Consider the following 22,430-nt stretch of genomic DNA (forward strand, 5'->3'; position numbering starts at 1 on the left):
AAAAAATACTGACAAGCTAAAATCCTTACAGAATTGTCCCTATTTGCTTCGCTTCATCTTTTTCTTAAAATTCAGAAAAGCTGAGCACACTTAAAAATATACAGGAATGCTCAAAATGCAGGTTCCCTGAAGCGTTATAGGTTGCTTCATGCTACCTATTCACTGATCAAAACTTAGATGTAATGCAAGATATACTTACATCCCCTCAAAAAGTGATTTCACATATATATTGGCTCCTAAGAGAAAAAAAGTGTCTCCATTTCACAATAAAAGCCATACTTAGGAACAGAGCAAACCTTTCAAAGCACCTGTTTCAAGAAAGAAAATTTGATATGTTCCAGAAATGACTGCATTTTATTTTTAAAAATATTTACAAAAAAACTGTTCAGGAACTCAGTTTTTTGGATAAAACAATAGAAAGTGAATTTATTTTCTAGGAGTTCAAAACCTTGTTGTAATGTTTTCATTATAAAAAATAAAACTACCAGGAAAACTCCCTATCAGTAGCACCTTGAACTTCATAGTCTTGTCACTATGCAAGTTCTTACTAAAAAAAAAAGAAACAAAACATCTGATTATCTGCTCAACATGAAAACTTACTACATTATCAAAGTTTTTCTCAAATTAGACATATGAAGTACAGCATAAGACCAGAAAAAGATTCCATTTAATACAGTCTAATGATCTGAGTGCTATTTAAAATAAAATACTTTCGCCCTAATTGGTTTGGCTCAGTGGATAGAGCGTCGGACTCAAGGGTCCCAGGTTCAATTCCGATCAAGAGCATGTACCTTGGTTGTGGGCACCTCCCCAGTAGGGGGTGTGCAGGAGGCAGCTGATTGATGTTTCTCTCTCATTGATGTTTCTAACTCTCTAACCCTCTTCCTTCCTCTCTGTAAAAAATCAATAAAATATAAAATTTTAAAAATAAATATAAAAAAATAATAATAAAATAAAATACTTTAAGAGCACACAGTTTATCTAAATGTATATTAATGACTATAGATTGCATATGTCCATTTTTAACTTAAGGGAGAAAGCCTATAACTACAGATTTATTTTAATAAAGTAAATACCAAACATCGACTCTTAAAAAAAATTCTCACATAAACTTATAAGAGAATTTTAAAGTAAAATAGGTCACACTATTCTAAACTCATAGGCAACAAAATTAAAATTATGCATCATTTGTGTTTTCACTATGAGGTCTGAATACACAAAATCAAAGACATAACAAATACTATTAAAACTTGATAAAAATTAAGCAGAATATCAACAAAGGTAAAAAAATACAATGTATTATGTGATGAGTTTGAATGCAAAAACCACGTATTTATTAAACACATGATTAACTTAAAAACACCAAACCAGTTTGTTTTAAAGTGCTCCTCATCCAAGACCTTGGACAAAACCATCACTCCAAAGTGAATTTAGAAAAACAGTTTACAAGGCAAACACTGACAATAGATATGGACAGGAACTACCAAAAAATGCTATTTGTTCTTTAATTAAATAATGCCATTCTCAAGTGATGTAGAGCAGTTGCCTTAACAAAATTCCTTTTTTGTATAAATATTCATAAATTTAAAAATGTCTCTAGATATTCTGAAGAGCTGCAAACATTAATACCTTAAAAGAGCAGCTTAATGTCTATTTTAGGAAAAAAGCACTAAAATCCTCTTCCATTGAAAGCCGTTTATTTCTCTGGTAGAAGTGAGCAAGGTCACTACAACATTAGCCTCTTTCCCAGAACAGTGTAAATAACAATGTATACACATCTTAAATTTGGTAGGTCATTTTTGATGCAACAGAAAAATAAATAAATAAAAATTAAATACTTTAACCCAACATTTGGTTTTGACAAATCAGTAGTGTCAACTTCACATATGAAGGACAGCACAAGTCTGGTTTGTAAAAAAAAATCCTCAATGTCATGGTATTTGGGCTAAAAATATGTAAGAATATTAAATGTTTCCTTTTGCTTAAAGGAATACAGTACAATCACCATCAAGCTGCTATGGTAACTCGTTTTCAGCTGGGGTAAAGTGACCATTTGGTCCATGGCACAAGTTACATATGTCACACTTCTGTCCAACTGAAACCTTATGTTTATAAGATTTCATATTTATAAGCTACAATACACTGACTAAGCTGTCAGTCACTCACAGTTTTTTAGAAAAATATCTACATTTGTCCTTACGGATGTCAAAATGTTACACCATCATTTGTTTAAAAAGAAAAAAAGATGCACATTCATACTGTGAAGTTATTAGGAAAATACTCTTGCAAATAAACTATATAAAGATAAAATACACTTCAAAGGTATGTGGGTTTTTTGTTTGTTTTACAATATTCTATAAAGTGCAGAGAAATCCTAAGGGAAAAACTACTCCCTATGACATAGTTTAATTACAGCAGCTTTTGCATAGCAATACTTAGAGGAAGTTGGACATTTCTGTTTCCTCAGGAAGAAACGGACGAAAGAGGATCTTCCAATTCAGATTTTTTTTTGGCCATAAGTCTGCTTTCTTCAGGAATGGTTGCTGATGCCAAATCTCCATTAAGTGTATTTCTTGAACAGTGAACAGGCCCTATTAACAAATTGATTAAAAGGTTAAATATCCTATCAATATTAACTCCAATATCCTTTGTGAAGAACATTTTAAGTTTCCTATTCAGGGATATGAATTCCTTTATCTTCCTGCTAATTTTTCTGATTATTTGTTTAATAAAGAAAAATCTAACTTTTCTACTATTGGCAGTCATTGAAAGAAATTTCAGAGTTCATGAGATAAATTATGAAACTACCTGAAAGTAGAGATATTTATTTTGTTCATTGCTAAGACCATGGTTGGCACATAATGGGCACTCAATAAATATTTGTTGAATTGAATTAATCTTTCCTAATTAACTATGGCTTTTTCAGCCTGATGGTTTTAATACCGTTAGTAACCTCCTTGCTCTTAGGCAAAGAAACCAAGACCCCAAAGGGGTTACATGCCTAAGGCAAGATGACACAATTGGTAACAGAACTAGACTAATTTGGGTCTTGCTATTTTCATCACTAGACTTTCTGAGTAAAGCACATTGAAACTTATCTATTGCCATTTGGAATGCAACTCACAAAACTATCACTGAAGCTGCACGTGAACAGAGCTTAACACATCGGCATGGTCCGGTTCCAAGGCAATTGCACTTTTATAGGTACATATTGCTTGAACTTAACAGAAATTTGTATTGCTTTTATTTTTTTAATATAGTTAATAAAAAATAGAAGCAGCTGGGTCTGTTAAAGAAAATAACATTTTGGAATAAAGCCTTTCAACTAAGACTTCCAATTGCAAACCATATTTCTAAGAAAGCGCTAATTCAGTTTCTGTTTTGTCAACTAACTGGGACTCTAAAGTTGAGGACATACAGAAGGAAATCTAAGGATAAAACTTCTAACCTCGCCTACAGTTGCCAATTTTAAAAAGTTCTGGAGGACTAAGATACATGTATGCACATGAATATGTATGCAAATGCATGAGCCTGCATGTGGGACTAGTTTTGTTACACTCCTTTACAATTAAATTGGGGAATGCTAAATGAAATAGGCTTTACACTTAAGTATTATATGAAAACTGTCTTCAGAAAGTCAAGACCACAGTGCCTAAAACAGGAGAGCTAAGGAAAATGGCTAGCTTTAAAAAAATTGATTTAGCTATCACAAATAAAAATGTTTCCCTTAAAGAAGAGAAGAAGTGACATCTAGAGAAAAGTAAAAGGCAGCATATAGAGCTTTTTCATGAGCTCTGGATTAAAGGGTCATGTGTAGAAGGCAGAAAGAACAGGTTAATCAGAATACATAACACTTGCCTCAGGTAACATTTCCCCCCATTCCTAACCTCTCTTTCTCTCTTCCTTACCTCCTCTAAGTTGTACTAAACTGGCCCAGGAAAGTTTTTCTTCCTTCTCCTATCACCCTCATCCTTTTCCTCTCTTCATTTCTTTTTTTTTTTTTAATTTTTTTAAATGTTTTTATTGATTTCAGAGAGGAAAGGAGAGGGAGAGAGAAATAGAAACATCAATGATTAGAGAGAATCACTGATCGGCTGCCTACTGCACAAACCCTACTGGGGATCAAGCCTGCAACCCGGGCATGTGCCCTTGACTGGCATCGAACCCGGGGGCCCTTTAGTCCACAGTCCAACACTCTATCCACTGAGTAAACCAGCAAGGGCTCCTCTCTTCATTTCTTTACCCATTGTCCCAACTTAAATTCAAAATGATAATGAGCACAGATCGGTGCTCTATATTAATAAATGGAGTAATAGTTCTGTAATAAAAATAGGCATAAAAAAATACCATCAACTTCTAAGGATCTGAAAGTTGCCAGCAGTCCCTTTTAGAATCTCCACCATCTTCATAAACTCCACATTCTCCTCTAACTAAACCTGTTTATCCTGGTGAGTAAACCAATTCTATCTTAATGTTTTCAATATATTTGAATACTAGAAATCTAACACCATTTGTTTTGTCCCATTTTAGCCATCTTGTGAATTAGCTGGGCTCTTCTAGGCAACCAAAGAATCAAACTGCCCTAGCTGGTTTGGCTTAGTGGCTAGAGCATCAGCTTGTAGACTGAAGGGTCGTAAGTTCGATTCTTGTCAAGGGCACATGCTCGGGTTGTGGGCTCGATCCCCAATAGGGGGTGTGCAGGAGGCAGCCGATCAATGATTCGCTCTCATCATTGATGTTTCTTTTTCTCTCTCTCTCTCTCCCTTCCTCTCTGAAATCAGTGTGTGTGTGTTTTTAAACAATCAAACTGCCATTTTCCATCATTTCCATAAGGGAAATAAGACCTGTGTTCCACACAATTGACTTACAAATGAACTCTTGGAACACAATCTGTTACAGAATTGGGAACTGTATGTAGTTTCTAGCCCACAGACTTCATAGGCAATAGTAAAGACTTTGTAAAGCAAAAGCCTATTAATGTTAATACGACCATATTTGTGTTCAGTAGAAATCATATTCACTACTGTCTAAATAGATCGTCTGACACACTTTTAAAGCTTTTTCTCTGCAAAGAAAAATTATTAAATCACAAAACCTTTCCTAAAGTATTCAATCACAGTATGCTGCCTCTTTAAATAGTAAGGGATAAAAAGGTATAGGAATAAATGCTACTATAATTCACTACCAACACCAGGAAAAAAATTATTTTCCTTGGACATTTCAAATTATTTAAATAACAATGCTGACTTTTTCTTTGAACTTAGAACTTGTCTGTATTTTTTTCTTATTTTCTTAGTACTTTAAACTTGCCCTAAATCCCACAATTTATTCTTTTTCTTCTAAAATGCTCTTTAAATGCAAATGTATTGGGAGTAGAAAATTATTAAGTAATTACTAAAATGTAGTGGGAGTAAAAGACTTCGGTATTCTATATAAGTCTAAGATAAGGTATTTACAAAGAGATACTCAGCACTTCTCAGTTAATAACAAAGATGTTTATAAGAGGATATATGAGCTTCTGTTGATTATGTATTGTCTGCTTAGCTCTGAATTAAGGAATTAATCTAAGGGCCCAAGTACGGTGTTCACTTGTCAGTATTCTTCATTTCAACAATTACAAAGCCCCACAATAATTTTGCTGAATACACCAAAGAAAGAGACAGACCCATCTAACTTACTATCTGGGTCTTCAAGAGGGATATCATTACAAGAGTCTGTATCTGAGTAGGTTCTTCGGCGTCGCTGGGAGAGCCGGTGAAGTGTAGACGCTGGTTCTTTTATAGAGTGGCTACTCCTGCAAATTAAATAAAAAGCATTAAACTGTAGTTTTAAACAAATGAAAACACCCTCAACTTATCTGGAGTTTTAAATGACTTTTCTTTTAATGAAAGAGGAACTATCTTTATGCCCAAAGTTCTATTTTAGTTAAGTTCTACTTGTTCAGAGGTCAGGCCACAAGTAAGTCTAATCACTTAGAATCCAGCTGATAACCTGGAGAATATGACCTTTGAACCAAACTAAATGGAAAAGGGGTAAAATTATTTTTTTTTAATATAGGAAAAGCCAGCCAGCCGTGGGCAAACTACAGCCCGCGGGCCGGATCCGGCCCGTTTGAAATGAATAAAACTAAAAAAAAAAAAGACCGTACCCTTTTATGTAATGATGTTTACTTTGAATTTATATTAGTCCCCACAAACACTCCATCCATGCTTTTGTTCCGGCCCTCCGGTCCAGTTTAAGAACCCATTGTGGCCCTTGAGTCAAAAAGTTTGCCCACCCCTGAGCTAGACAGAAGACATATCAGATGGTTAACAAATGTTTAAAAACTAAAAATTATGGATTTCACAAATGCACAGATCTAGTGTCAATGGTCTGATTAAAAACAGCAGGGTGAAGGGGGATGGGCAGTTAGTGTGGAAGCATACTAAGGGTCAACTCACTGACAGCAGCAAGACAAAGATGGCAAATGGAGGCTAAAAAAACTATTTAAAAAAACAATCTAAAAAATACAAAAATTAGAAAAATCAATAAAAAAATTCAATGCAGAAACAAATCACTGCCACTCAATAGCATCTTGGCTATCAATGTATTAAAGCCCAACATTACTGTTCTTAATGACAACCTTGATTCATCAAGAAGAAAAAAAAGTTTATATCTTATTTACCAAGGTACAAAGGATAAAATACAGTTCAGAAAACCTTCTCTTATAAATGTAAAACTTTGTCAAAGGGATCAAGCTGCTACTTTTCTGGAAAATTCTATTGGTAAAACTCTTCATTCCGATAGGATTAGATACATGGGGCACATACATCACTTAACACCTCTGAGCACATGATAGTTCAATCAAGGATTATTTAATCATCAGAGAGGAAAAAAAGGTGACAAAGCAATAATAGGGGCTCAGCACTTATTCTTAATGTAAAGAAATGAATGCTAATATCACTATAATTTCATCACTTTCCAATGAACCAAATAAGACAACCATAGCAATGTACAAGAACATCACCTACCAAGATAAATACTCTAGTAGCCTGGGATACTGGCAAGATCTATCTAGCACATAAAATTTTTAAATGTGTTGAATGAATATACAGGGTGTCCCCCAAAAATGTATGCACACTTTAACAACTGTTAGCTCAATTTTGAAAATGAAATGTATTTTAATAAACACTGCCTTTATAATTATTCAAAGTGTGTGTATACATTTGTGTGTATACTTTAAAATACCAATTGATTTTTCTCTCTTTTCAGTAAGATCTTTAGAATCTAATAAAACAACAGCTCAGCCAGCCAGCGTGACTCAGTGGTTGAGCATTGACCTATAAACCAGGAGGTCATGATTCAATTCCCGGTCAGGATATATGCCCGGGGTTGTAGGCTCAATCCCCAGTGGGGGCATGCAGGAGGCAGCCAATTAATGATTCTCTCTCATTGATGTTCCTATCTCTCTCTCCCTCTCCCTTCCTCTCTGAAATCAATAAAAGTATTTTTTTAATCAATAAATTTTTTTTTAAAAGAAAGAAAAACAGCTCGGTATGAATATATGATGCACTAAAAGCAGTAGCAAAATGAGCCTAAGCTTTGGAGCCTTGTTATATCAAAACTTGATTTATAAACCATCAAATTATATCATTTAATATAATTTTAAACATCTCAAAGAGGTATAATAGCTGGCTTACCTTGCTGGTTAATTTATTCACTCATTTTTTTCTTTACTGACTACCTACTGTGGCCAGGCCCTATACTAAGCACTAAGAGATAGAAATGCTGAGCAAATCAGAACCAGACTCTGCCCATATAGAATTTACATTCCACACCACTTTATGTTAAATGTTCAAATAATTTCCCTAAGTAGCTATAAATTTGGGAGAACTTGGTCAAAAGAAGGTTACTTTACCTCTCTGAACTGCAAGGACCAGGGTGGCTGACAGAACGCTTCATCTAGAAATTTTTTTAAAAAGTGAGCATAATCCATTAGTCAAGTAAAATAAAGCAGCTCTAATATATTATCATTCTTATTCAGATAAAAAAAAATGCCTGGCCAAAACAATTATGTTTACATACTCGAGTAACATTATTAGCACAATTTCAAGCTTTCTCCCTAATAACCATTAATGGGAATCTTTCTAAACACATATCAAAAACATGTTGGATTCTTTTCTCAATACTAAAAACCAAATTTTAAATTTTGTATCATATGTGTGTTTGTGTGTGTATATACATAAATATAAAAAAGAGTATACTTACCTAGTCCCCCAAAAATCATAATGTTTTTTATAAAAAGGTGTATCTAGTAAGCCAGAAAATATTCTAATAAATCTCTCTATATATTTTTTAAAGGACAGGAATAGAGTCTAGGAGCCAAGCTTCTCTTTACCATTCATTATTCAGGTAGCTGTCACACAGATGTTCTAAAGTATGGTTTTCATGGAAGATGGCATTAATAATTCAAGTCTTTAAAGAACTCAGAAGAACCCTAAGCCTCAAATAGGTTTCTAAAAACATATATTGAAAATGCAAATAAATAAAATTTGATTAAGCAGAACATTCATAAATATGACAAATACTAAATCCAACAAATAAAAAAAAATAGAGGCAACCAAACAGTTGTTTCAATATTTAACAAGGTAACAAAATAATGAAATTTATATTAAAGGCTAAGAATGGTTGCTTTTATATACAGGCTCAAGAGTCTTACAGGTCCAATCTGTGTCTAACATCTGTGCTATGGAAATAAACATCTTGTACATTTGTAACATGAGCCACCAGTTGCTCTGAGAAATCCCAATTGAAATAGCAGTTATGAGCCATCCATGAGTCCAGGATTATCTGGTTGACATTAAGATGCAACTGTATATTAATACCTCCTTTAACAGAAACCACTTCCTTTAGGATTATTCACCCAACAACATCCCCACTACAGTTATCATCAATCTGTGCATCAAAAAGGCCACTGTTTGAACTTCCATGATGATTTGAAATATAATTGAGTGCAAGTTAATTTTAAGAGGGACATAATGAAAGTAACTACATAAAATGGTTATAACTATCAGGTTAATTTTGGAATTCTCAAATGTTTTGTTTTTCATTTACTCGTGTTATTTTTTTAAAAGGGGGTTTTCTCATGAAGACTGTGTGACCTCACTTTCCCTATCTCCAGGACTAATTACCATAAGCCACAATCTGTGCTTTATGTGTGCAAGAAAATGGTATGGCAAAGAAAACTAAGCAGCCTCTGACTGGATTACCTGTAATGTTTTTGTTGGTAAAAAGTTTGGGTTTAATGTTTCTATTGATAAAAGGTTTTGGTTTAGAGGAGAAACAGTTATTAGAGTTTCTTATACATCAATACAAATATGACCTCTCGGACTATAGAGCATTTGAAACAGAAGGCATTGTTCTCAGAAGTTCAATACAAACAAGGCAGGTTTGAGGTTTATTTACTATATTTAGCTCTATAAAGTACACCTTAAAAAAAAAAAAGAACAGTGAATCTCTTGTCCATCAATCTCAGGAACACAGCACCAAATATCCATCTCAAAAGATCATGTTTTTGTTGAGCTATATGTGTTATTTCACATTTCACAGTATGTCTATAATTATTCTAAAAGCAAAACTGTCAAACTGTGTTCTACTGAACGCTACCGTCCTGAGATGTTATTCAAAAATAAACAAAAAGGGTATAATTGCCAAACTAATTTCAGAAACACTGCACACCACTTCTCAGAGGTCATAATACACTTGAGCATAAAAGACATGTGACGGAGATGACAGAGAAACCCAATTTGTTTTAAGTTAACCTAGCACTTCCCAAACTAATCTGGCCATAAAGCTCATTTTCATGGTACACCTATCTGAGAAGACATACATTGGTTAAAAAATAATGATCTAAGTAAATTTAGATAATAATCTTTACTAAATTTCTTATGACTAAATTTGCTGGGGTAGGTAACAGAACCTAGGAATAAGTTGTACCTATTCTTTTTTCCAATAAATAAGTCTTCAGGTAATTGCTAAAATAGTAGCCAGGTGGCATTTTTCCTTCTAAAAAAGGGCTCCTGAAAACAGTTTCATGAAAAAAGTATAAAGTTTCATCAAACCTTCTCTCACCTGAGAGTTCCCCACAGCATGCTAGAGCAAGTTTAGTAGCTTGAAAAGGACAACAAATATGCTGCCCCTCACAAAAAGAGTACTTGTCTAATGATCAGATGTAAGAAAATCACATTAGCCCTAGCCAGTTTGGCTTAGTGGATAGAGTGTCAGCCTGCGGACTGAAGGGTCCCAGGTTCAATTCCAGTCAAGGGCACATGCCCGGGTTGTGGGCCCGATCTCCAGTAGGGGGTGTGCAGGAGGCAGCCGATCAATGATTCTCTCTCATCACTGAAGTTTCTATCTCTCTCTCCCTCTCCCTTCCTCTCTGAAATCAATAAAAAAAAATATAAAATTTTTAAATAAAAGAAAATCACATTACATTAATACCTCCTTTAACAGAAATCACTTCCTTTAGGATTACTCACCCAACAACATCCCCTAATATAAACAGGTCAGGTGTTTTGCAAAGAGCCTCTGATGTAGAAGACATTTGATTTGACAAATGCTTGAGGTCCAGAGAGATTAAGAAACTTGCCTACTCAGAGGGTTCAATTCCAAATGCAGTCTACAAAATACTGTTTCCCCTGCAACAAGTTGTTTCAAATTCCTTACAACTTCTGTAAAGATTTGCTTAATTTTATCCCATTGTGGGTGAACATCACCCCATTGTATGTTTTTACCAAACAGAACAGTTTTCCCCAACCGTTTTCGTGTCACAGCACCCAGAGAACACTGCAGTGTTTTCCTGGCACAATGGGGTAAATGGTACAGCCCCTCCGGGGGGAGGGGCTCAGGACCTTGGCACATGCTGAGCTCACCAGATGAAAGGCTCCAATAGAGAATGCGAATACAATTTTAAAAAAATTAACCTGTTGACTATTTCCCACCCACCGTCAGATTCCACCCTTAAAAATAAAAACAAAAACAGAACTACATGCAATATTACTAGAAGAAAAACTGTAAGTTCCAACCATTTGAACAGGAGAAGGTGACACAGGAGAAACTAAGGGATCCGGATGGGACAGCTGAAACATCTCAGGTTTAAACTTGGCATTTGCTATCTTCACACATTCCTCAAGCGTTGTGATGAACGTATTACATGTGGCACTAAGTAGGGAAGAGGCTTCATTCATGTTCTGAAAAATTACACACAGAGTTGAACAGACTCATACACGACTATGTAGACTCATGCACTACCTTATAATCAAGTAGTGACTAGGACATCTGACTAGGTTATGGTCAAATCTATTTAAAATATGCTACATTAGAACATTAAAGCCATACATGAATAATAATTACCTATCTCTCAGGCAAACAATGTATGAAATTAGATTCCAAGAAAAAATAAGTTTTTTATATTGATAAACCATGTACAGAATTTATCTTAGATAAACTAACCTAAGTGGTAATTGTATAACTATCTGAATTCCAAAGGTGATCACAGCAGTAGAAATTCTGGAGAATTACTTAGTGGCAGATACCATTCATGTCTGCCCCAGGCCCATTCTCCCATTTCTTCCTTGGTAGAATAAAAACTCCCATTTTTTTTGAAGACAGCAAAGTACTGCAAAGCGTAATTAGATATAAAAGGATATCCCTGTTATACCTCTATGCTGGGAGATGAATGATTCTCATCATGGTGAACAAATTCTTGAATTGTATGAACTTGCTGCATTAAAAGGTCACAGTAGAGGCGAAGTTCAGACATTTTGGTTTTTAGAGATTCACTGGTTTCACTTATTTCTAAAAGGAACATACATAAACATTCAATTAGATCATTTTCACACTTTGGGGGAAAAGCAATAAAATGGAATCATTTAAACAGCACGACAGCGGCTCTCTCTGTGGAGCATGCCGTGCCTTTCCCCACCCTCTGCTTTCCCCGGCATGTTCTTTTTAGGAGCATACCCCAGCCTCCCCTCCCTCTTTCATCACTCAAGGCTCTTATCTAACTACCTCTTTCTTCTAAACTCCAAGGGCCCTTCTACTACCTCAGTAACTTTCTAAATAAACTTGCCCTTATCATTTCAGTTCCTTGGCTCTGAATTCTTTCAAGCTGAACTCAAGTCCAGCTCAACTCATCTCCAAGGCCTAGTGCCATTTTTCTGCCGCTAGCCTGCATCTGCTGGCCCTTTCCTGCCATTCTGGGTATGTTGCCCTCAAAAATGTGCTTGTGCCTTCCTTCTCCAAGCAGACATCCTTCCAGCCTTTCTCCACCTCCTTTCCCCAGCATGCTCCCTCTCTTTTCTGTGCACCCTCTCTCTTTTCTGGAGCAAGCCCACACCTCCCTCTTTCATCTCTCATGGCACCAATCTTTCTCCCTCTTTCTCCTAAGCCGGGTTTTTTAAAAAGAAAATAAATATAATATCTATAGTGTGAGACCTTGGAAATAGGATACAAATACTCTAAGGAAACGCCTTCTCTTCAGATTAATGGGAAAAAATTGGCAGTTGTATGTCTAACATGAAGTTTGGGTAGATTAATCCCCAGAGACAGGGTGATGACCACTGAATGTCTTATACAAGGTATTTCCATTCCATCACTCATCTTTCATTGAAAAGTGCTTACATTTTTCTTTTGTGAATTGACTTTTCTTGTCCTCAACTCATTTTTCCAGTTCTGACGTTTGGGTTTTCTCTTAATAATAAATAAATTGGTAATTTATAAAGTTTCTTATACACTAAATGTAGCCATCTTTCATCTGTCCTTTATACTCTAAAATACATTTCAAGATTTGTCAGTTCTCTTTTATTGTATATTTTGGCATACAAATGTTTTTAGTTTTTATGTAGTTAAAACTATTTTACATAAACATTCATTTATTTTTTTGTTCTTTTCATAGCTTTATTTTCATATTACATTATTTTCAGAATTTTTTAATTTAGAGCTCACTTTCTTTTTGTTACAGTAATAAGTTTAGTTAGTATAAGATAGTATAATCAAATTTCATTTTTTTATTAGAGTGAATTTTAAACTTTACTTAGAAGTGAAACTTAACTTGTGTGTGTGTGTGTGTGAGACCCTGATAAGTAACTTGTAATGTCCTGCAAGCTAACTCCTGACCAATAACTCCCAGCATGTTAACTCCTGATAAGAAACTTGCAACCCCCTGCGTGTGCATCCTGATAAGCCCAGAAGGCCACCGGAACACACTGGCAAGAGACACTGAAGAAGCCTGTTATAGTAATAAGTTTAGTTAGCATAAAGTAAACTCCATTTTTGTATTAGCAATAAGTTAGCATAAAGTAGACTCACTTTGTATTAGCATAAGTTAGCATAAGTAGACCCCATTTTATTCTTAGACCAAAACTTGTAAACAACTCCAAAATTAAGATGTATGTATGATTGATAAGCTTTGAACATGGTCACAACTTTCCTGCCTGAGTGTATACCTAGATAACAGGGCGGCACCCGTGTATGGCACCCGATATGAGACACTGAAGACACACAGCTTCAAGGATTTAAGGAGAGCAAATCTGCTGAGGTTCAGACGCTTGTCTGCCCTCCACAGACAGGACGCTCTCCTCCCCCCTGGAGACTGCCGCACTGTGAAACTGCCATTCTTGCTCTGCCTGAGCCCAAACTGCCAGAGGCGCCTCTCTTCGAGTCAAGAGACCGAGCTCATTGCTGCAGCGTATTTTTGACGACCTCCGTGTGTCTCCTCTGTCGGCGAGTGTCTCCGGGTGGCCTGCCAAGGACTGAAACCCATCAGCTCTCTGGTAAGTAAACCTGTGTGATTTCTTGCATTGTTTATCTCCTGTGTCTCTCTCTCTCTTCTTAGTTTTTGGTTAAGCTCGGCCATATTAATTAATAGTAAGTACCCTCTGACGTTTGTATTGGTATATCCAAATGAAACGAATTGGGTCACCTGTGCTTACGTTCCTATAGATAATTGGAACACTTTTGTTTAATAGATCTGGACAGACTAAACATTCAGCCATAATCTCAGCCACTCACTTACCAATACCTTCTAAACTAGAGGAATAAGCAGCAGGGGAAGGAGAAAAATACACATAGCAGATCCTGGTGCTTCTGCATCCCTGAGTCAGTGGTACTGCTTTGTGGTACTAGCCACAGAGCCACTCTAGCTAGAGTAGACCAAAGAGCTCTAGCTGCCCACTTAACTTAACCTCCTACTCAAATTTAAGCTCATCCCTTCTTTTTAATTGTAGTAAAATATGTTACTATTTTAATCATTTTTAAATACACAGTGTGCTGGCATTAATTACATTCATGTTACCATATAACCATTACTCCCATCCGCCTCCAAAACTTTTTCATCTTCTCCAGCCAAAACTCTGTACACATTAAACACTAACTCCCCATTCTCCCCTCCCCTGACCCCTAGAAAACACCACTGTACTTTGTTTCTATGAATTTGACTACTCTAGATACTCTATATTAAGAGCAGTCATACAATATTTGTCCTTTTGTGACTAGTTTACTTCACTTAGCATATCTTAAAGATTCATCCATGTTGTAGCGTGTCAAAATTTCCTTCCTTTTAAAGGTTGAACAATATTCCATTGTGTGTATATGCCATATTGTGTTTATCCATATATCTGTCTATGAACGTTTAGGTTGTTCCCACCTTTCATTCCTTCTTATCCTACCCTTAGCCATACTCTTTCCATGATGTTCTTTTCATATATCCATAATTTAGTTGCTTTCACTAATTTAGGTAACTTCTATTGTTTTTAACTATAAAAGTAATATAAGGTCAATGAAGAATTTTGGAAAACCAAAAATATAGGAAAGAAAAATTGAACTACTACAATCACTATCAAGATATAAATACTATTGTTATTTTCACATTATATCTGCATATAATTGAATACCATACATTATTTGCTTTGCTTTTCATTTGTATTTAGTCCTTTTAAATTGACAATGTATGTACACAATAAAGTCAAAAGGTATACAGTGAAAAGTGAGTCTTCTTCCCACAAATTCCCTTTCCAAAGGTAACAACTTTATCAGTTCTTATCTATCTTTGCTGAGCTGTCCAATGAATGGATATATAATGTTGAATCTTGTTTTTTTCAATTATCAGTTAACCTTGGGCATTTCCTCACATCATTAAAATTCCTTGTAATCATTTTACTGCCTATATATATCAGCCTATGTAAGCACTATACAGTTTACTGAGCCATTCCCCTGAATTCAAACCTTTGCATTGTTTACAATTTTTTTTTACTTTGATGAACATCTATGTACATAAATCTACATTTCTGATTATGTCTTTGGGATAGATTACTTACTATAAGTTAACATGACAATTTATATTTGTGTTTAAGAAAATATTCTTACTGCAAGGGAAGTTACTTGTAGGGAGCTAACTGACCTGTTGGCAAATCCACAAAGAAGTCCCAGCTTAGAGGACACAGCCCTCTTAGCATAATTAGGCTTGACCTTATGAACTCCCTAGATCTTAACTGGGTAGCTAATGGGCTGAGGGAAATGCAGCAAGAACAAAAACAAGTGAAACTCACAAGAACATTGTAACTATGGGGACCACTACCTTGTTTACCTCTGGCTATAAAATAAAGGCTCAGCTTGCTGTCTGGATCTCTCTCTATGGCCTCAGCCAGGCTCAGGAAGATCCACCTAGACCCAGCTTATTCTCTTTGTCTTTTCTACACCACCCCCCCCCCCTCAGGCTCACCAAACCCTTGGCTGTGCTGGCATGGCACAGTTACCTTTTTCTTTTTTAGTCCTAGTGTCAGTCAGACAGGCTTTGGAGCTCCCCAGGGCAACCAGCCACCTCTGTCTTTCAGCTGCATTGACCGCCTTCATGTAGAAATGCTGCTCTCCTGGAATGATTAATTCCATTCTTGTGTTGTCTGCTGAATGGACTATGATGATAAACAAAGGAAAAATACAGTCATGGAATTAAGTAAGTTGGGGAGAATCAAAGCATCATCACTCTTACACAGTATTAGATGTTTCAGAAACTTAAATCAACAAACTATGAAATGTTTCAGACACTTAAATCAACAAACTATGACTTAAGATGCAGGCAGTGCTGCTCCCTAAGGGGCTACCCTCCAAACTGCCATTCTCACATCTACCCCAGCTGGCAGTGGTGCCAGGCAAAAGAGAAAACACCAAAAATTAACTACTAAATATAATATGTACTGAGAAGTGAGAACTAAGAACTCCCTCCCTTGGGGCCAACTGTACTACCCTAAATACACACAAATAATACATGAATATGCAAGAACCATTATACTTATCACTCAGTTTTTACTGAATTCTTTGAAAGCAGAGTCTGTGTTTTGGTATCCCCCAAGCCTGGCATATAGATGAAGCACAACAAATGGTAACTATGGCCATGTTGTCCTCAAGTAATGGGCACATCATAATCACTTGGAAAACAAGAGTATCTTGACGATCTTTTCCCCTCCATCCTCTTCCTCCTCTCCTACACATCCCACCTTGATGCTCAGACAAAAGAGAGCTCATCAAGAATTGTGCTCAGCCATATAGGGGTAAAAAACAATGAATCTTGACACCTAACTGAGACCATATATTAAAATAAATTTTAAGCCAGTCACAGACCTAATATAAACCTCAATATAAACAGTAAAACAATAAAGCTTCAAGAAGGTAACAGAGGATATCTTTAGTGGGACATAAAAATGTCTAATAACAAAGCTAATAAACCGGATTTATTGAAATTAAGAACGTGTGTTCATCTAAAGATACCATTAACAGAATAAACATGCAAACTACAGAGTGAGAGAATACCTTTGCAATATAAAAAATCATCAGACTATATAAAGAACTCTTACAGATCAACATGAAAAATAGCCCAGTTTAGAAATTGGGCCAAAGAATTGAAAAGGGACTTCAAACGAAGATGTTCAAATGGCTAATTATATCTGAAAAAAATACTCAACATCATTATTTATTGAAGAAACCTGCAGGAGGCAACCAATCAATGTTCTTTCTCATCAATGTTTCTCTCTCTCTCCCTTTCCCTTCTTCTCTCTCAAAAAAAAAAATCAATAAAAATGTTTGAAAAAAAGAAAGAAGAAAATACTGATTTATAAATGTTCTAAATATTTATTTATGGTGATAAAATCAGATTAATAGTTACCTTTTAGAGGAATTAGTGGCTGAGGGGACACAATAATTTCCCAGCATCTGGGATGAGGGTAATATTCTAATTCTTGATCTGGGTGGTGGTTACACAAGCATGTTCACTTGGTAAATGTTCTTCAAATTGAGTATTTAAGATCTGTGCCCTTTTCTATGAGTATATTATTTTTTAATAAAATGATTACTTTAAACAGAAAACAACAAAAATGCTGCCATGGCTTTAAAACATTGGGAATTGCCTTAGAATTCTGCCACTAATAGTCTTTTAAAATCCTCAAAGTTGGCAAATTTTTAAACTTTGAAGGTAGTTTGATTTCTGATTCTCATCAAATCTCATTTGGAATTGAATGTGGGGAATAAGATGAGATAAAACCATCACCCTTTAAAAAGATAAAAACTTATGCTTTGAACATGCTTTTCTTGTGTGATTTATAAAAATAAAAAATAAAAAACAAAATTAATCCCACATATTTCAGGGAATATGCAAGTAACAATACACCAGAGTGGTGATTCTATATCTTATATAGTCATGACTCCCTGAAGGAGTTTAACATTCACGCTCTAGTTTTTCCTTCAATTCTCTTAAAAGAATTCAATACTTTTCACTATCATTTTGCTTGATCTCTCCTACCTTCCTACCTACCTACCTCCATCCGACACACCCCAAACACACATACAAAAGAATCAATGGTTCATAAAATGTTCCTTCATGAAAATTACAGCATGACTTACTGCTTTATTTCTCCCATTTCAGAAAAACACAGTATGGAAGGGGGGAGGTTAACTTTCAGTAGAGAAACCTGACAAACTCTGCCTCTGCCAGGTGGTCAGGTTAACATTAAGAGTGACATGTCATGTTGATAGTACCCACTCTTGATATGATGAGAATGGCACTGTACCTCTGTGATTTTCCTCCTAAAACCCATAACCCCAGCCTATTCATAGGAAAAACATCGAATTCCAATAGAGGGGCTTCCTACAATATTCCTGACCAGTATTCCTTAAAACTATAAAGATCACCAAAAAAGAAAGAAAAGAAAAACATCTCTATTACTCAGAAGAGCTTATCTTCGATTCAGCCAAGAACCATTTTATGACTCTGACTTCATACTTTATCAAAAACCTACAGAGCTTCTTTAGAATTCAGCTTTCAATCTTTACAATGCCTTTCTACGAGAATGAAGAGAACACTTGTAGACTTAGCATGGACACTTAAGTGGCATCCACAAGAAACTATTTTTAAAGTCCATATTGGAAGATGTGCACTAGTACTTTAAAATTCAATTCAAAGTATGTTCATAGAGACAGAAATATCAAAAACTATGCTTAACAATGCTAAGTGCCACTCCTGAATGCTAAGGAAATAAATGGTATTAGAAGATCCCTACTTAGTTAGAAATGCTTTTTTCCCATTTTTGGAGTATGCTGCAGAACCCTTTACTTACCTTTACCTAAGTTCCTCTAATTCCATATATTCACTTACCTTTAATTTCACAAACTGCCATCTTTATACTTCCTTTGCTGCCTTTGCAAACATCATCTTGTGAATCATAGTAGGACAATATTCCATTATCTAAAACAAACCAACGAGGCTGCCAACCTACAAAATCATAAATAATGAAAAGTTAATAAAAAATTACTTTCATCACATAGAAAACTATGATTTCAAAACTTACCATCCATGTTATGTATTTGGCTCTAAAATAACATTCTGACAATGAATTTTTTTAATGACAAGCCCTGCCCAAAATGTTCTGGCATCAATCTCCACTTTGTTGGGAGAGATTTCTGAGGAAATGCCTAGATCGGCATAAATATGGGGAGAAATACCTTTATTCTGGCTTACTACTTTCTCATTAACAACCCATAAGTCCCATCTTCAAATACAGCCCTACCCTGGGTGCAATATAAATGTCCCCTTCTTCTAAAAGGGAACAGAGTTGGGCTATGCTATAACGGGGAGTGGGGGGAGGGGGGAACAGAAGACCTGGATTCTAGACCCAGCTCTACTACAATTCTTTAGTTGGATAACCTGGGTCAAATCTTTTCATTTCAATAAATATCAAAAATGCCAAGTCTCGAGAGTGGACTGAACAAGAAGACCCCTCAGGTGCCACCTAGCTCTCTAATTCTACAATGTGACCTTCCCCTCTCTTATATGTTTCCTAAGCAAGTGTCCTTGCATTCAGTGAGTGCTGCTGGATGAATTCCAGTCTCTTACACAGAAGCTGCATACCCTGTGGTGAGGATGGATTCCCAACCACCCCTCTCTCCTTGCTCTGCTGCTGCACACCTCTGGCAGAAATGCTAGAAACTATAATCATTCATTTAATTAGTATTTATTCAGAGACTAGAGCACACAACTATCACTAACAAGAAGTTGGGGATGAGGATGATGGCCTTCCTCAGAGCTCAGCTCCCACTCTTGCAAGCCAAACTCAGTATTCCCTGAAATCTTATTAAGCATGTTACTAATTTTTAACAGTTCACTGATTAGTAGCATGGTGACCATGTAGGAGGCAGTGTGACTGTCCCTGTTCTTTCTGTGACTATTAAACCACACTTCCGCCTGCTCATTTTGGACAAAGCCTGCTATATAATTACTCAATTCCATTTTTCCAGGGCCAAATAGTACTAAGATAATGACAGATGGGGGAAGTTGTTCTTCATCCTACACAGACCCAGGATATACCTAGCCAAAAACTTTTACCTGTAACACTTTTGAAATGACAATGCTGAGTCATCATAAAAAGGTTAAATTTCACAGCAGGGAATGTCATAATACAGTTCAGAGCAATGGATATCCACCAAAAAAGTTTTAAATGCTTGGAAAATTATTTTTATGAAACACTATATTCCCTAATGAGGCCTAGCAAACTAGAAAGTAAGTTCTTTTGGTACATGAACTTTATCTTATTCATCACTGCATTCCCAGCACCTTCCTAGAATGGTGCCTGGTACAGACAGGTACTAACAAAAAACTGTATTGCTCAAGTGACCGATGGAATGAATGATTAAATACCAGAAAAGTGAGATAGTGCATGTTATCCATGAGTATAGGTAAGGAGTATATTCATGAGTATGTTGTATTGAGCATACACAGAAATAATAAAAACATTATCTTTCCAAACACTAATTCACCTTGGCAAACAAATTATAAGCAGTGTGAAAAAACACTCCACCCCAGGCCCTGTGTGATTCTGTAAGCTTGCAATATTGTGATTCAATGTCTTTAAAACAAATATTGAGAAAAAGGATTCACTTAGAATTAATAGCAACTTGAAAGGTAGCCATGGTTAATTAATCGAAGACTCCTCTTTCTCTTCACACCTTTTTGAAGAAATACTTACTAAAACATCTCTAGCCCCAACCTGTTTGGCTCAGTGGATAGAGCATCGATCGGCCTGCAGACTGAAGGGTCCTGGGTTTGATTCTGGTCAAGGGCATGTACCTTGTTTGCGGGCACATCCCCAGTGGGGGGTGTGCAGGAGGCAGCTGATCGATGTTTCTCTCTCATCGATGTTTCTAACTCTCTATTCCTCTCCCTTCCTCTCTGTAAAAAGTCAATAAAATATATTTTTTAAAAAATAATAAAAACATCTCTAATTGATTCACACATTTATGAAGTATAGGGCTACATCTGTGAAAAAGACTCATAGGTATTCTCTCTTTTAAATTTTTTTTAAAAAACATATTCTTTTTATCTCAAACTACCAAATGTTACTGAAATCCCTCTTCTCTACAAAGGATTCTCAAAGAACACTGTTACGGAACTGGAAGGTTCTTTAAAAATCACCCAGTATAAACAGCTGTTCATCCTTCTGACCTAAGATGAACTAAAATTAATAATCAGCATGCCATTGAGCCAAATTTAAATTCTAAAAATGGAATTCTTCCAAAAGTTTTAATTTTATCAAGCTTCTACAAGTGCATACTAGCAGTTAATTTAAATGCTCTGCAATGACTGAAACCTTAAGCACAAGTGGTTAAAACCTCAACCAGCTGGTGCTCAGTGCTATAGAAGATGGGAAGACAGCCAGCCACTAAGACCACATTTTGACACAAGAATAAATTATGACTCATCTCCGGAATCGGCCATTGCTCTGGGCTATGCATTAAGTAGTTTCTCCAAAAGACCTCCCAAGACACTGTGCTTATAAACATCTGCAATGAGATGATCATTTCCATATCAAACCACAGAAACTACTGTCTTAAATATCTCATCTAAACAGTATGAAAATACTTAATAAAAACGTCTTTTTAAAATGTTTCCTAGTAAAATATTTATAGAAACAAACTGACATTTTAGTGTGGACAAAACATCCCTCTATCATAAATGATAAAGCATTTGGTGCTATAAATCTGGCAGCATTGTAATTAATAAAAAAAAAAAGATGGGCAACTGTAGCTCAGTGCTTATGCCTCAAAATGTTTATGGGCAAAAGTCATTAAGACTGTGAGCAAAGTCAGGTGGACACAAGTGTACCATACAATTACTAACGGTTTAATACTGTTGGCAGAGTGAATAAGTGGGCAACAAGTCAAGATTTGCCAATTACAATGGACCAAGAAATGTTTGCTATTTAATCTTATTTTAAACCCATTCCCCTTCCTCTAATTTGGTGAGATCATAGAATTCTGGACTGGAAGGCACCTTCAGGGTAAACCATTTGATCACCCTGGCTTGGATTGAGCTCTTGAGAGAATAAGTAACTTGTCCTTACTCTTGGTTGATGGCAGAGATGGGACTGGAATTCAGACTTAAGACTCTTAATAAGCCAGGCTGTTGGTGTCATGGAAAAGGGCCTTCTCTGTGGCCTCCTTTCTACAAAAAAAAAACAAACACCTAACTCTTTGGAGTTCTTCCTTGCCACCCTTTTCATGGGTGCAACTGACTTGCCTCCTCCACTTCTGCACGTTGCACTTTCTTCCACTATTTCTCACACTTACCTGAAATCCAAAATATAAGGCCACCTCCATTGACAACCAACCCCTAAGAGAATATTACCCAGGGACAGCTTCCAAAACAATGCTTCTACGTCCAAACCTCAACCAGAGAACTGTTCAGATCAACCGTGTTGCTTAGGAAATGAACATTATAGAGAGAGAACATTCCTTAAAATTAAATCTTGATCTTAAAGGGCCCATTCTAGTCTTACACCCTGACAACCCTATTCACATACGCTGAACTGCGAGTGAGTGGAGGATAGAAGATTGCAACAGCCCCTGGAACG

General features: G+C 36.0%; 1 protein-coding gene across 3 annotated transcripts; it reads right to left on the bottom strand.

Moving 5' to 3' along the window:
• Positions 1-1,304: 1,304 nt before the first annotated feature.
• PLEKHA3 (pleckstrin homology domain containing A3) lies at positions 1,305-22,002 on the bottom strand. 3 transcript variants are annotated; one of them, XM_023744451.1, is made up of 9 exons: positions 21,921-22,002; positions 18,680-18,796; positions 17,195-17,272; positions 15,792-15,947; positions 11,699-11,835; positions 11,064-11,228; positions 7,898-7,941; positions 5,679-5,794; positions 1,305-2,591 (listed from the first exon to the last, which is right to left on the bottom strand). In XM_023744451.1, exons 2-9 carry the CDS (start codon positions 18,699-18,701, stop codon positions 2,464-2,466), a joined length of 846 nt encoding a protein of 281 aa, XP_023600219.1. In that variant the 5' UTR covers positions 18,702-18,796; positions 21,921-22,002; the 3' UTR covers positions 1,305-2,463. The 3 variants fall into 3 exon arrangements, with proteins under 3 accessions (XP_023600219.1, XP_006083117.1, XP_023600222.1); XM_023744454.1 differs by lacking the exon at positions 17,195-17,272 and having other exon boundaries at positions 1,308-2,591; positions 21,921-21,963; XM_006083055.3 differs by lacking the exons at positions 17,195-17,272; positions 21,921-22,002 and having other exon boundaries at positions 18,680-18,792.
• Between the last annotated feature and the right edge of the window lie 428 nt (positions 22,003-22,430).

This window comes from Myotis lucifugus, unplaced genomic scaffold (assembly GCF_000147115.1).
Source record: "Myotis lucifugus unplaced genomic scaffold, Myoluc2.0 scaffold_5, whole genome shotgun sequence".
Classification (NCBI taxonomy): Eukaryota; Metazoa; Chordata; class Mammalia; order Chiroptera; family Vespertilionidae; genus Myotis; species Myotis lucifugus.